This window comes from Dendrobates tinctorius, unplaced genomic scaffold, assembly GCF_039654945.1.
Source record: "Dendrobates tinctorius isolate UK_male_01 unplaced genomic scaffold, ASM3965494v1 ptg000012l, whole genome shotgun sequence".
NCBI lineage: Eukaryota > Metazoa > Chordata > Amphibia > Anura > Dendrobatidae > Dendrobates > Dendrobates tinctorius.
In genome coordinates, this window is record NW_027361680.1 from 10,265,418 (window position 1) to 10,281,617 (window position 16,200).

Consider the following 16,200-nt stretch of genomic DNA (forward strand, 5'->3'; position numbering starts at 1 on the left):
CTTTTTGGTACCATCCACCATGTCGGTAAAATGCAGAAAAGGTGGAAGGGTAGGCATGAAAGTGGTTTGCTCATGACAAAGTGTGTACAATGAACTTGGAATAAATCAGCTTTACCAGCATGGCAACCACGGCATTCTGAAAATACATGCCAATCCATCGGATTTGCACTTCGCCTGGAGATAAGTCTTGGTTCATTGTTCTGTTGCGGCCAAAAAGAAAGTCCCATTAATTATGTGACTAAGAAGAGGAATCGACTGGTATGGTTCGAGAAGAGTTGGACTATATAGTGACAAACTCCTTTGAGACTGCTAGAAAGCCATTTCATGTGACCAGCTGATGAAGCTGCTTGAGAGGGTATGTAAAACAGTCATCAAAATAAAGGGGGGGGGGGGCGTGATTATACCAGAATGTGTAAAACCTTAAAACCTTAGTATGCAAATTGAGGACTAGAACTCTAGTGCCACCTATTGGAAGTAGCAATCCTAGAAGTCAATGTCAACCATTTAATGAGCCTTGTTACATGACTTAGGATAAAAGCCAAGCCAGAATCTCAATTTGCAGACACTGTGCTTCAGGGTACTGCCCCTCGTCAGTGCAAAGTGTGAGATCTGGTTTGGCTGTGTGAGAGGCATCTGACCGATATCAAAGCAGTATAATTTCTCCTTGCAGAGAATGACATGCCAAGCATGTCGAGATGAGGAGATTTAAAGCCGCAATGCTCCTCTGGAAAATATGCTAATTATGCAAATTGTCTCTTCAGAGAGTGGATGGAAACACACTGGAGAGCACTGAAATGGCCAGCAATTGTTCTGGATCTAAATCCCGTTGAACACCTGTGGAGAGAACTTAAAATACAGTTCGGAGAGGACGTCTTCAAATATGAGAGACCTGGAGCAGTTTGCAAAAGAAGAGTGGTCCAAAATTCCAGTTGAGAGGTGTAAGAAGCTTGTTGATAGTATTTGGTTTCACACCCTCTGGAATAAATGACTGCAATCATTTGCTTCCTATAACTAAGTTAAGGGTGACAAGTTTTGTCTTATCCATTTTGGGGGCTGTGTGTGAAATTATGTCCAATTTGAATCTTTTCTTTGTTTTGTTTGTGTTGACACAATACACATGAAAATGTGTATAACAAAACGTGTAATTTCAATAATTTTGGGGGGGAATTTCATTTTCTGGATCAATTTCAAGGGTGCCAATACTTTTAGCCTTGACTGTATATATACACGAACAGGGGATAAATTAGTGAGGTGATATCTCTGCTTCCCTATGGGATTGAGGGTTTGTGGAGCTGTCAGGACTGAGTGACTGCTCTACTGCCCAATCCGAGGCAAAGATGCGAGTATTGTGAATGACAGCTTAGCTGTCCTATCTGGCTGGGTCTGTGGAATCTCCTCCAGATATCATTCGTTCCAAAAACAGGGCTATTTAAGCACTCTGAAAATGGTCAGACCATTGCCAATTGTAGCTTTAATCAAGTGGTGTGTGTTTTTTAATCTGCACTACGAGCTGTATTCTGATCTTCATGGTCAATGTTGGATTTACCACTTTGTCTTGATCCGCTAACTTCCTGATACTCTTTTCCTTTAATCTATTACAAGCCCAATTATACACTTCTTCCCTTGACATTACCGCCAACCCTAATACAAAATACTAAGGACTGTTTGTCCGCTATCTCCAACAAGGTCTTCCCTACATCTGAAACCGAATCTCACCAAAACTGAACTTCTTGTGTATAGTCCTTCGACTAACCTAACTCTACCTGATATTGAAAATACCTTTGAGTGTTCAGCCATAACTCCCAAGCAGCATATGCCCACTGTCTTGGGGTTATATTTGACACTAAAATTTACTTTATTCCCTATATCCGATCACTCACTCACATCTCCTGCATCTTAAAAACATCTCCAAAATCGGATCTTTTCTCACCTTTCAAACTGCTAAAACTCTTAGGTTGGAGTCACACACAACATATAAAAATATGATCCGTTTTTCACGAACCAGAATCGCACCAATATTTCATGAACAGTGATCCATCATGCCATCAGGTATGTCATCAGATTATAATGCGAGGATGCGATTTTCTTGCATCTAAGCATCCGTGTGACATCCGTACTACGAGATTTTCTTGCCGGCTTGCAAAATGGACATAATGGATCCCAATGACAGGTTAAAACACAAACGAAAGAATAGATATATACACATAGAATACACTATATACACATACATATTTTTTTTATAGTTTATAGAGTTCTACATAGCATAATAGCCGCTAAATCAGTTGGCGGCTTCTGTAAAATCATTACAAAACCCGACATGAAATGACACATGGTTTACATACAGTAAACCATTTAATTTATTTTTTTATATGTCTTTGACGAATAATAAGATTAGTGTGTGTGTGTAAAATTTTGGACATGTAGGTGTTAAATTAACAGGTAAATTTGTTGAAAAAAAATTGCGTGGGCTCACGCAGTATTTTCTCCGCCAGAGAGGGAAAGCCAATGAGTGAGGGCAGATATTAATAGCCTAGAGAGGGACCATGGTTATTGCCCCCCCTGGCTAAAAAAAAATCTGCAACCAGCCACCCCAGAAAAGGCGCATCTATAAGATGAGCCTTTTCTGGCACTTAGCCTCTCTATTCCCATTGCCTTTAGCGGTGGCTCATGGGTTAAGGTCACCTTGCTATTGAAAGGTGACGTTAAGCCGGGTTAAAGGGAATCTGTCACCCTTTTTTTCGACTATTAGCTGACGGCACCGACATCAGGGGCTTACCTACAGCAGTCTGTAGTGCTGTAGATAAGCCCTCGATGTAACCTGAAAGATAAGAAAAACACGTTAGATTATACTCATCGGGGGGGCGGTCCGATGGGTGTCGCGGTCCGGCGCCTCCCATCTTCATACGATGATGTCCTCTTCTTTGCTTCCTGTCGTGGTTCCTGCGCAGGTGCACTGCTCTACCCTGCCCTGCTGAGGGCAGAGCAGAGCCCTGCAGTGCGCAGGCGTGGGGAGAGGTCCTGCACCTGCGCACTGCAGTATTCTGCTCTGCCCTCAACAGGGCAGAGCAGTGCGTCAGAGCCAGAGCCACGACAGGAAGGAAAGAGGACTGTATCGTATGAAAATGGGAGGCGCCGGACCGGACCGTGACACCCATCGGACCGGACCTTCCCCCTGGGTGAGTATAATCTAACATGTTTTTTATATATATATATATATATATATATATATATATATATATATATATCTCTCTCTATCTCTCTCTATCTATACACACATACATACATACATATATACATACACACACACACACACATATACACTATGTGTATATATGTATTCTTTATTAAACATGTCAGTGTGATTTTACTATATCGCGCACTGAATTGCCGGCTTTTGTTAAAGGACACCGGTGCGTATTTCTCGCAAGTCACATGTCTGGTCCGTGTGTAATCCGTATTTTTCTTACCACCATAGACTTGCATTGGCGTTTTACGGGTGTAATATGGTGCAAATCGCAGCATGCTGTGATTTTTCTCAGCACGTATAATACGGCAGAGAAAGAATCGGCTGAAGGAAGCTGCCTCATAGGTTAACATTGGGACGAGTGCAATGCAAATTTTTCGCACATAGCACTCATCTGTATTTCTCGCTAGTATGACTCCGGCCTTACTATCGCTCTTGTTCACTCTCGTCTGGACTACTGCAACTCTCTTCTGATCAGTCTTCCTCTTACTAAACTCTCTCCTCTCCTTCCTGAATGCGGCAGCCAGGGTCATATTTCAGTCCAGCCGCTTCACCGAAGCCTCCACCTTGTGCCAGTCATTACACTGGTTACCCATTCGCTACTGAACACCCTATAAAATCATCTCTTACCCACAAAGCCCTCCACAGTTCTGCACCACCCTCCCTCATCTTTATCACCCTACATGCTCCCTCCATTCCGAAATTGAACCAAGACTAACATCCTCCATAATTCGAACATGCACCTCCATCTCCAACACTTCTCACATGCTGCGCCAATTCTCTGGAATGCACTACCCTACACAATTCGACTGTTACCTATCCAACGTTTTTAAGTGTGCTGTAAAAAACGCATCTTTTTAAACAAGCCCATCACCTCAACTGACTAACCCAACTTCACTGTTCCTTCTAAACATTATTCAGAATCTGCTCCCTCCTATTCATCTGTCTCCACACCCACCATGTACTTAACTATAACTGATAATTTCACTTATCCATACTGGCTGATGACCGGTTCATACAATAGCTTTATATGAAAACCCCTATTACAATTGCTGGATCTGAAATAAGCACTTTTCACCTATTGTGTCCCCCTATTTCCTTGTAGATTGTAAGCTTGTAAACATGGTCCTGGCTGCTGCATTCATGAAATACTGGAGATTAGAGTTGAGCAAGCCAGAGAACGATTAGTAAAGAGGTTCAGTAGTCTAGGGGAGAATGCAAAAACTAATATTACTCCGATTCAGAATTAAAAGGTAAGGAAAGGTCAAATTGTAGAAATGTTTTTGAGATGCAGGTGACCTGATCGGATATAGGGAGTGAAGGAAAGCTTCATTAAATATGGTATAACCCAAAGCCAGTGGGCATAATTCTTGAGAGCTCTGGTAGAACCCCACACAGATTGCAATTTCAGGTTAATTTAGGTAAGACAGGCAGGAAACAAAACAATTTCAGTTTTTGATGGGTCGAGTACATGAAAATATACAAAATATATAAATTTCCACATACATACACACATCACCATTAATTCCTCAGTGCTTTCCAGATATCATCACTGTCTCCATTGGGACTCAATCTAAATTTCCTATCAGGGAGTCTTTGGAGTTTGGATGGAAATCCACCCAAACAAAAGGATAACATACAAACTGTTTGCAGATGTTGTCCTTGGGGCCCAGTGCTACAGCCACAATGCACATACTATAATATAAAGACACTTCATTTGTTGATTGGCAAAAATCTCACCTTGTGTTGAATTTTTAAAGCAAAATGCTCCCTTATGCAATTTGAGTATACATTCATTAATACATACATGTTTAACTGATCTAAAAAAAAATCTAGACCCCAATTTCAATGTTAGGAAATGCAAATACTATTAAATACCAAATACCGTATTTTTCGAACTATGAGACGCACTTTTTTCCTCCAAAAATGTGGAAGAAAATGAGGGGTACATCTTCTAGTCCGGATGTACCTGCTGTGGATAGGGAGGTGGGGGAACGGCAGCGGGTAACAGGAGGCAGGAGCTGGCCGCTGCGGCCAACTCCTGTGCCCGCTGCTAAAGAGAAATTAATATTCATTCACTGCTCTCCACGCCCATGGGAGAGCAGTGAATTTTAATTTCTCTTTTAATAGCGGACACGCTCTTAGCCGCAGCCTTCCTGCAGCTGTCCAGCGTTCAAGTGTGCCAGCTACTTAAGGGAATGAATATTCACTGCTCTACACTCCCATAGGCATAGAGAGCTGTGAATATTCATTGATCTTTAATAGCGAGTACAGTAGCAACAGCAGTCTCCCAGTAGTTGCAGGAATCAAATGCCTAACACTGTGCCCGCTATTAAAGATCAGCGAATTTTCATTGGTTCACACGCACAGTCCCTGGATGGGAAGCATTGAGTGTTTGGGCACTGTTCTCTACTTGTAGGCAGCGCATGACGTCACTGCCCTCACTCCTAATGCAACTGTTTAAACTGTCCTACCTTGTATTCAATCTATTGTCTGAATATGTCCCCGTTTAATTGAAAAGTGCTGCGTAATATTTGTTGCTAAATAAAATAAATTATATGTACTGACCCTGGACCTTTTGACTATCCTGCCTCATGGTAAGTCACAATGAGTAGTGACTTGTGTCACATAGGATGGCTGAAAGAAATTTGCTTTTAGGGCACGCCTTAAACTGTGGATAAAGGGAATTAACCACATTGTCTGGGGTAGTGGATTGCAGGAAATTGGTGCAGCACATCAGAAATAATGGATACTACAATGGGAGGTTCGGATTATAGAGTATGTAATCTTCAGTGCGATGGAGCACAGTGAGGCAAGTAGAATAGTTTTTTTTTACATTTTTTTTTCTGATGGGGGCCATGCCTAACAGGACAGGGATGAGGGGGGTTCCATGCCTACCAGGATTTTCTTAGCATGGCCCAGGTGATAATTGCAGTACCTGCACAGGCAATACTAATGAAATCCTGAAAACATGACCTGTTGGTGGCTCTTGAAGACTGGAGTTGGGGGAACACTGAGTTAGAGGGTTATTTCAAACAGTAATTTTTAAGTAGATGGAATGTTATGGATAGCATCAGTCCAGCAAGAATATTACTGGTCCTTCTAGTCACAAGAAGAGAAGATTTGCATGGCCTCCCCCTGTGAGATTAAAAACAGTTTTGTAATATCCCAGGAGATGCACGTAAATATAATATTAAAAAGTGGATATAAAAATTACTAAATGTAAAAAATATAAAAAGGAAATAAATGCAAACTGTACTGCACGGTCATTCCTTAAAATCAAGTACATACTTCAAAATAATCATTAGGGCAGAGGAGACTCAAATGCATTTAAGAGGTTGGGGGTCCAATAGCAGACATCGCAGATCAACTGTTCTCGGTGTCTGCGGCCGCTAGTCGGAACTACTTGATCTGCCGCCGACACAGAGAACAGTTGATTGGCGGGGATGCAGTGTCGGACCCTGACATATCAGACATTTCTTTGATTATCTATTCTAAGAATAGGTCATCAATGAAAGTAGTGGACACCCTCTTTATCCTAAGGGTACTGTCACACTTAGCGATGTACCAGCGATCCCGACCAGCGATATGACGCGGTCAGGATCGCTGGTGCATCGCTAAGTGGTCGCTAGTGAGCTGCCACACAGGCAGATCTCACTAGCGACATCGCTGGGGTCGGGGGTCGCTACTTACCTGTCACACCAGGCGATCCTGCGTCCTCCCGCCCGGCTCCACGCGTCGCTCGTCGTCACAGCAGGAAGCGCCGCAGGAAGCTGACGACGAGAAACAGTCCAGGACGTTGGCGCGCGATAACCAGCGGGGGAGCGGGTCGTAGGTAAGTATCAGACACAGCGATATCGCTAGCAATATCGCTATAACGTCACTAGTTATAGCGATATTGCTAGCGATATCTCTTAGTGTGACAGGCCCTTAATAAAGGGGATGACCGCACAAGATCTGGGAAAGCTGAGAAACATCTGAAAAAAACTGCCAATGTTATTAAGCATTAAAAGCAAGGCCTCACATCAGAACTAGAGCCGTCAACCCTGTAGTGAGATTGCCCAGACAAGACATGCAATATGTCAGCTATATGTTATATTTTGTAGCCTACTTCAAATTCACAGCATGTCAATTTCTTTCACAAACAAGTCTAAGCGTACCTTTTTTTCTGCTTATTATTTCAAAGGCTCTGTTCCCTTCTCCAACAAGGCATTAATTATGGGTTAGTAATTTAAATCTTAACTCACAGCAATCTGCACTCTGATTGGTTGGCAAAAAGGGGGAGAAAGGCCATGTGGGAGGGCGCCTACCTGAGGTAGTTTAGGGTTTAAGATTGGTTCCTGTAAGACTAGTCTATAACAGAACAAAAACAATATTGAAACCCTGACAAACAAATGATCCAAAATATGTGATAAAAGAAACACCTGTGGAAAGAAACTGATTAAGTCGAAAATTAAAACCATGCCCTCTTCCCATTCACTCAATAGCCCACGCACTCCCAGAGATTTGGAAGGAGCAAGCCAGCCTGTAGCATATACTAGATCGTAAATAAAAGCATCTTAGGATTGACTGTAAATAGGTTAAAACCCTCCACCTGCCAAGAAGACATAAATGCTGAGAATTTGGGAAGGCTAGGAATGGAGGCAAATATGGAGAGAAGACCAGAGTATGGAAGGAGGGATTTGGCACACAAAAGCAAGGGAAATATAAAAAAGTGTATGAATGCACAATAAAGAAAAAAAATTATACTTGTAGGAATGAGGAATCTTATTTTGATAACTTATTAAAATATACACTTTGTTTTTGCCTCTCAACCCCAGTTCTGAGCTACATTTCTGAAGTGACCCAGTAGGATGAATCAGGAAAGCAGCACTTTGTAGGTAGCCTTGTTATGTTGGAGTCGGAGCATCTGAAGGTAGCGGGGAGGTGACCAACACCATTGCATGCAGTATTAAAACCCTCAAAACAAAAAACTAAAATATACTCATTGCCACCACAACAACAAACTTTGTATTTGTTTAAAGTCTACCATTCCAACGGCCAGAGCGGTGTGTAAGAACAGCATGCCTGCATTCCCAGACAACACTCCACTGATGTTACAACAAAGGGAAAGAAGGAAACACCATGAATACATGAGGGACTACACTAAAAGGTGGAAAAGGAACAATAATGGAAAATAAAACATGTCAAAAAGGATGTAATATGGATGGGAATTAAGGCTGGCTTGCATGGGCACAGAGGAAAGGGGAAGTGGAAAGCAGGTTGGAATAATTTATCGATATCAATATATCTCAGGGTTTTAAAGAAATGTATCTGGTATTTTTAAAGTTCTTCGTTGCATACTTACATATAATTCAGTGCCATAAAATCCATCCTGATATAGCACACTATAGAATCACACCACGAAAGGGGGGTGGGACAAAAATGATAAGGAAAAAAAACAAACAAACAAAAAAAAACACATTCCGGTTATTAACAGCAGCTGCATGCAACATGCCATATAAATCATAAGCAGGCAAGAGATGTATGAATAACCCCTCCTTTCCCACCTTGATCATAATCAACAGCATCTCTGATGTGAACTGTATTTCATTACAGATTATTTTTGTACAAAGTTTTCATTAGAATGGATTGATGAAAATTCACCTTTTTGCATAATTTTACACACATTTTCACAGCCAAAATAGTTGTTCACACACCTGTGCAACACATTTTGTGTCGTAACCAAACAAGTACAATTTCTTCTTGTAATCTTTTATCCTATTGTGTGAAGTTGGTCTAAAAAAAAATACACCAAGTGCAATTCAAGAACATTTCTTACATGTTCAGGCCACGATCACATGTTGGGTTTTTGCAGTTTTTTTTTTTCATTTGCAGCCCTTCTCAATCAAATTAAAAGCTGCTTTTTACAGTACCAGCAACAGCTAATACATGCACATTTTTTTTCTGACTGAATTGGAATTTTTTAAACCTGCAGCATGTCAATTCTTTGAGCGTTTCTGCTGTTTTTTCACCCACAGGAAGCAATGAGAAAGTATAAACACGCTGTAAAAAGTGCAATTATGCGTTATTGCTATATTTTTGGTGAGTAAAACTGACTTCATTAAACATGCACTGCAGACAAATGACACAATCCGCATAATAAAAAGGAGCACAAAACGCAACGTGTGAACATAGTCTAAGTGTGAAAATCTGAACCCAAACTCTGGTCCAAAGCCCTAAAAGAAGTCCATCATAAGTCCATTTCTATACACATACGACATGCTTTTGTAACATTTTTAATGTCTGTGTGGCAAATTTCAAATGTTGTTCACCAAAGCGAAAAGGGCCACGAGTGACGGGTCCAGGCTTTTGCAATTCACAGGCAAAATTGTGTCCATTTAAGTGCAGTTTAAGGCTTTGAGCATCCCCCGAAAAAGGGTCTTTTAGGAGACTCCGGTTGGCTTGGAGATTAGCAAAGGCAAGATGCAGACTGGTGCAACATGTGACAAACTTCTGATACACAATGATTGCTGCAGTACTTAAATGGGTTGCCTGGCCAAAATCGATAAGTCTGCAGTCACTCTGTTCAACTCCAGACCTAGGAATCCTCCCCCCAGCGCAAGCACTGTGTGCTGCAGGGATTCACAAGTTATACATACTCTTGGCCACAGCCACACCCACTGGATGGCCACATTGCCAATTGTGCCGCGGCCTTGCACAATACAAGTTTAACTCCTACATACCCTCTGGTCCTGGCTCAGAAACTGGCAAATCCCCGCAGCACACAGTGCGTGTGCACTGGGCGATTCATAAGTCTGCAGTCACACAGTGACTGCAGACGTATCTACTGTATTTGGATCGCACAACCTCTGTAATTACTCTGTTAGTCTTGCATATCTTACACCAGTGGTGCCCAACCTTTCTGACCTAGAGAGCCACATTCAGCTCAGAGAGAGGGTCGCGAGCCACATTCAACTCCTTCCCCCCTCACAGTAGTGGCAACCACAGCCCCCATTATAGGTATAATGATAACCAAAGCTTTTCCACAGAAATCCCCTGCAAGCAGTATAACAAGGTCCAGTGGTCCCCACAATTCCCCCATTCAGTATTCTCCCATCCAGCACTCCTAACAGTGTCACATCCAGCTTCAGGCACCACCTCTCACAGGTAGTATCATCCTGCCTCCAGCGTACCATACTTTAAATTAAATCGAAACCTCGAAGACCAGTGTATGGGCAATCAGATCTGCTCTTCTGTGCAGGCTACTCACAAAATTCACCATTTTGAGATATGCAATTCATACCCATTTGTTAGACCATGAGCTAATCCTCCAAGCTGGAAGACAGCCGCGAGCCACATGTGGCTCCCAGGCTACAGGTTGGGGTCCCCTGTCTTAGACTATAAAATACAAAGCTTCCTCTCCCCTCTAAGGATATACCATAAATATATAGTACATGTTGATCTCCAGTGGAAGCTCTACCTTTAAAATGCAGCACTGATGTATGTGATTTTCAGTGGAGAGGTGGTCGGTATAGTTTCATTTGTACAACCACATCGCCACAAAGCAGCAAGATATGGTCTCGATTGAGACAGATGTGGTGATCCCGTCTCTACTATATATTTATGGCAAAACCTTAAGTTATTTCATAAATGTACAAAGTTGGAAATAACCCTTGAAACCAGAAAAGTAAATAAGGTTTAAGTAACAAAAAGTTAGCTATGCAATACTTTCCACCCCAGGGTTGTGTGGCTGTTTTTTTTTTTTTTTTGTTTGTTTTTTTAAATTTTCCACTCTCATCTTCATGTTTGGTCATATCTTAAGAGGATCATGGAAAATACATGCCTTTTATTTTCTCTAAAGAGGGGGGGTCATCTCAACACAGGGCTCTAAGTGGTCTCATTTGTCTATTAAAAGAAAAAAATAATTAAGTTAGAGAACCTTCCCCCTTTGGCTAAATGCATTCAACACCTTACTGAAGCCATGGCTGCAGTCCATTGATTTTAGCACTATCTGGGTATACACCTCTTTTGCAATCATCATTTTACAGTCACAGCCCCCTAAGGAAGCCTGTCTAGGTGAAACTTGTTGGGGAGGCTATGAGTGAATTTTATTAGCTAAGGTGATTCTTGTACATCGTGAAAGAAATATACAGGATACCTGGATAGTGCTACAATTTATTTCTGTATGACTTGATGTATTCTACACGCCTTACATATGCCAACCTAATGCACGCTATTCAATTCACAATTGCAACCATATTATGAAATCCACATACCAGGAAAAACAGTAGATTGATTTCAATATAGGGTCACTAGTGGTGGTGGTGGGGGGTTCTACTGTTTTGGCATCTCAAGAGCTCTTCAAAAGAGCCATATGGCGCCAGCAAACCATACAATCACAAGTTTGAGTTCCAAAACATCACTCCTTTCTTTTGGCGCTTAGCAGTGTGTCCAAAGAGTAGATTTCTACCACATACAGGGTATCTGTGTACTCCGGAGAAACTGCACAGTACATTTTTGGGGTCCATTTTCTCTTGCTACCATTGTGAAAACAAAAAAAAATGAGTGCTAAAACTTTTTGTGGGAAGATTATTTTTTTTCATGGCTCAACGCTGTGAAGCACCTGTGGGTCTAGTTTCCAAAACTGGGTGACTTGTGGGGAGTTTCCAACTATTAGGAACATCAGAGGCTCTTCTAAACGCAATTTGGGGTCCACTCTCGATTCCAGCCATTTTTGCATTCAAAAAGTCAAACTCTGCTCCTTCCCTTCTGAGCCCCGCCCTGCACCGAAACAGTAGCTTTCCCCCACACATTGGGTATCGGCATAATCAGGAGAAAATGGACCCCAGCCAAAACTGCAGCGGATCCGCAGCGTGTGCACATAGCCTTAACTAATTTCCTAACTAAAGAAAGAGATGGTTCAAAAAATGATGCAGATGTAAAGCAGACATGTGGTTAATGTTATTTATTAACTATTTTGTGTGATCAATCTGGTTTAAGGGAAAAAAAAGTTTGAAAATTTCTGATTTTTTTTTATTTAACAATGAAAAACTGCAGGAGAAATAAGCACGAAACAGGGTCTTATCTGATGGATAATAAAGATATGCATTTCAGAGGGTGCTCACCTGATACTAATTTTTATTAAGGCATGTAGATGCAATCGAATTATCAACTGCAGCAGATCCACGGGTCAGCAAGTGTCCGTGCCAGGAACAATAAAATTGGAGATTTGTGGATGGTGATTTATTCCATGCATTTCAAAGTCTATAAGACGTCAGGGTTATCTCCTGAGGAAGACGTCATATAGACTTTGAAAGGCGTTGAATAAACCACCATCCTTTTATATCTAATACGGCTGGATTCCTATTTTATTCAGCAGCGCGGATTATATCCACAAATCTCCAACTTTATTGTTCGATTTTTTTTTTTTTTTTAACAAAAATACAAGTCATATCGAACAGATTTTACCACCACCACGAAGTACAATATGTCTTGAGAAAACAATCTCATAATCCGTTGAAGCATTCCAGAATTATTACCACAGTGACACCGGTCAGAATTCTAAAAGTTTGCCTGGTCATGAACCAGCTTGAGGGGGAAAGGAGTTAATGGAACATATGCAGATTGGGTCACAATTAACAGCGAGGTGCCACAGGGGGTCAGTATTAGGCCCTCTTCTGTTTAACATTTATTAATGATCTTGTAGAGGACATACGGAGTAGAATTACAATATTTGCAGATAAACTCTGCAGGGTAATAAAACAGAAGGATAATTTAATGTTACAGAACAATTTATGTATGCTGGAGGGCAACAAGTTTGGTGAATAGTATTACGGTACAGTAACACCTAGCGATGCACCAGCGATATGACGCGGTCAAGATCGCTGGTGCATCGCTAGGTGGTCGCTAGTGAGCTGCCACACAGGCAGATCTCACCAGCGACATCGCAGGGGACGGGGATCGCTACTTACCTGTCAGACGCGGCGATCCTGCGTCCTCCCGCCCGGCTCCACGCGTCGCTCGTCGTCACAGCAGGAAGCGCCGCAGGAAATGACCGACGAGAAATGATCCAGCAGCTTCTCGCGCGATCAGAGATTACCAGAGGGGGAGCCGGTCGGAGGTAAGTATCACATGCAGCGATATCGCTAGCAATATCGCTGCAACGTCACAAAATCGGTGACTTTACAGCGATATTGCTAGCGATATCGCAGTGTGTAACGGGGGATTTATAACTATAAAAGGTCAGCACAAGTTCTGTTGTAACACATTCAGCCATGGCATGTTCTGAAGTCTACACTGGAATCACTATTTAAACAGATATAACAGGGAATTTGAACAAGTACATGGCTCCAGAAGTGAAGAACTGAAAAACAAAGCCTGAAAGCCAGAGCCATGTTCAGTAGACCTGCTCTGAAAGCTGGAGAGTTTATTTAATTCATAACAGCATCCCTCTTCAGAAGTTGAGCAGGGGGAGGATAGGAACACAGTAAAAAAAAAAATTGTGAAAAATAGCACTTTCACGACACTTGGAATATTTTTCCAGTACACTACTTGGTAAAATAAATGGTGTCACTCAAATGTGCAACTCCTCATGCAAAAAAAACGCAAAAAAAAAAAAACCAAAGAAGCCCTTATATAGCTACATTGATGGAAAAATAAAGTTAAGGTTCCTAAAAGGGGAGGAAAAAAAAAAAAAGTGAAAAAATTCCCTGGGGGGTGAAGGGGTTAATAAGACACCAAGACCAGAAAAACATGGGGTGGCAGATGAAGAATTAACTGCAGGACTTCACTCCACAGAAAATGCTGTAAAAAGTTACCATATATGGAATATTAGGAGCCAAATTGGTGAGAAATGCATTCCTATGGGTGCGGAATCGCGGTGATTCCGCAAAAATAACGAGGATGCTGCGTTTTTTTTTTTTTCCGTAATGCGATTCCGCCGCAGAAAAGAACGCAGCATTAACACAGCATGTGCAGAATGCCATAGGAATCCATGGGGTGCATTTTGCATGTGCTTTCGCGGCGAAAAATGCGGCAAAAACGCATACAATCCGCAACGTGGGTACACAGCCTTAAAATTATCATACACTGAAACACATAACATAAGAGATATATCACAATAAAATATGCCAATGGGATGTTGTGTGTGTGTGTGTGTGTACCCTAACAGACCCTATATTATTCCTGTTCCTGCACTGAACATCTGTCATCGGAGGTTGGCATCCTGGGGCAGGGGGGGGGACGTTGTGGCGCCCCCAACTCCTCGGAGGTTATCCCTGAAGTGCCCTATTTGACAATGACAAGATGTCCCTGGTATCCTCAACGTGTTTTGCCTTCTGGCTCATCAGGAGGCCCGATGTAGTAATGTCAGCTCATGAGGAGGAATACCAGAGGCATATGACGGATGAGTACTAATTTACCTCGGCTAAACACATATCTGTTTACAAATTGTGCCGGCTAACATATATAACGCTAATTTTGATGCATTTGCTATATTTGATTTTCTTCAAATTGAATGTTATTGATATGGTGAGATAGGGATAAGCTGGTTATATATCCATGTTACCCCTGGTGACCAAATCTACATTTGTCTAAATAACAGAGTCTACATACGGATGTGGTCTACTATATTGCTACTAGAATGGAGCGAATTTGTTTGGATTCAGTTCCGAATATGATCGGCATCAAATATTGTTTTTGCAATATTCGTCGAAGACAGCTGAATGTCATAGTCAATGGGAGTAGACATTACCAGATATGTTCGAATCCAATCAAACATACATTCGGCACGAATAGGGTGTCATAGTCAATGGGAGTAGACATTACCAGATATGTTCGAATCCAATCAAACATACATTCGGCACGAATAGGGGACCAATATGGCACGAAAATGCCAAATTCAGATTCGGCAAGCAAATTCAAACAAATTCGCTCAACTCTAATTGCTACATCCTCAAATCAATAAAATGTTGCAGTGTATTATCTATTCAGATTGCAGCAAGTAGGGCTTGATTAGGGCTCTTCGAGGAAGCTCCCCAATATTGATAATGTATATATTTTATCTGATCTAAAGCTGTGGGTATTGTTGTACTATTTACCTCCAAGTGCTGAAGGAATGATTGTCTAGTGTTAGCGATTCCCTATATGCATTTTTGTGGCGATACACTGTCAAGTAAGGCACTTCAGGGATAGCCACCGAGGAGTGGGGACGTCAAAACATTCCCCCCTAGTGTGCCCACTTCCACTGACAGGTAGAGGTTCAGTACAGGAATCGTATAGGGTCTATTAGGGTACACACACAACATCCCATTGGTGTGTTATAGTTAAATATTTTGTATGTTATGTGTCAGTGTATGACAATTTTAAAAGTAATTTAAATAAAGTTCTTATTTTAAATATATTTGGTCCCCCCATATGATTCTCTACTGAGAGACCTTGCAACTCGATTGTTTCTCTTTTTCAAATTAGTGTTCACAAATAAAATTTTTGCTGTTATATGGGAACATACATACCAACCAAGTTAGAGGTGAAACAAGAGTCAGGAGATAATGGATCACAGATCCTGCACTGTAATCTCTGCTGTTCAAGTGGAAGATGGTCAAAGGTAAACAAGCTGTTGAACTTCTAGATCAGAGATTCTTCAAGAATCACATGTGGGATGTGAGGTTGATTGTTTTTATTAAGACGACTAAATGTGTTCAAATCCAGATTAACGTACATCACAAGGCAGAAAACTAAATCCAGAAGCACGAGAATTTGAACTGTAGAGTTCACAAGAAATCTCCATAAAGCCTACTGTTGGGATTCAGAAAACCAACTGAGGAATCTGTACTGGATCCTGTAACACATTTACAGATGGAGAAACCAACACTTAAGACGAAGGCCTTCCACACTTCCAATACTAAGAGAGAACCAAGTAGAAAAATAAAAAAATTTGCATCACTCGCCACTGGTAACTTAACTCTTACAGTATG

The 16,200-nt window shown here is 41.5% G+C and overlaps 1 protein-coding gene across 10 annotated transcripts in view; it reads right to left on the bottom strand.

The window, feature by feature from the left end:
- Positions 1–16,200, bottom strand: part of RBFOX2 (RNA binding fox-1 homolog 2) — a 346,684-nt gene that overhangs the window by 120,873 nt on the left and 209,611 nt on the right. For 7 of the 10 annotated variants that reach the window (XM_073557990.1, XM_073557984.1, XM_073557985.1 and 4 more), the window contains one exon: positions 8,592–8,631. The exons of 2 other annotated variants lie outside the window; for them this stretch is intronic. In XM_073557990.1, the coding sequence (XP_073414091.1) occupies positions 8,592–8,631 (40 nt within the window). Of the gene's footprint in view, positions 1–7,554; positions 7,598–8,591; positions 8,632–16,200 lie in introns of all 10 variants that reach the window. One more of the 10 variants, XM_073557993.1, reaches the window with a different exon arrangement.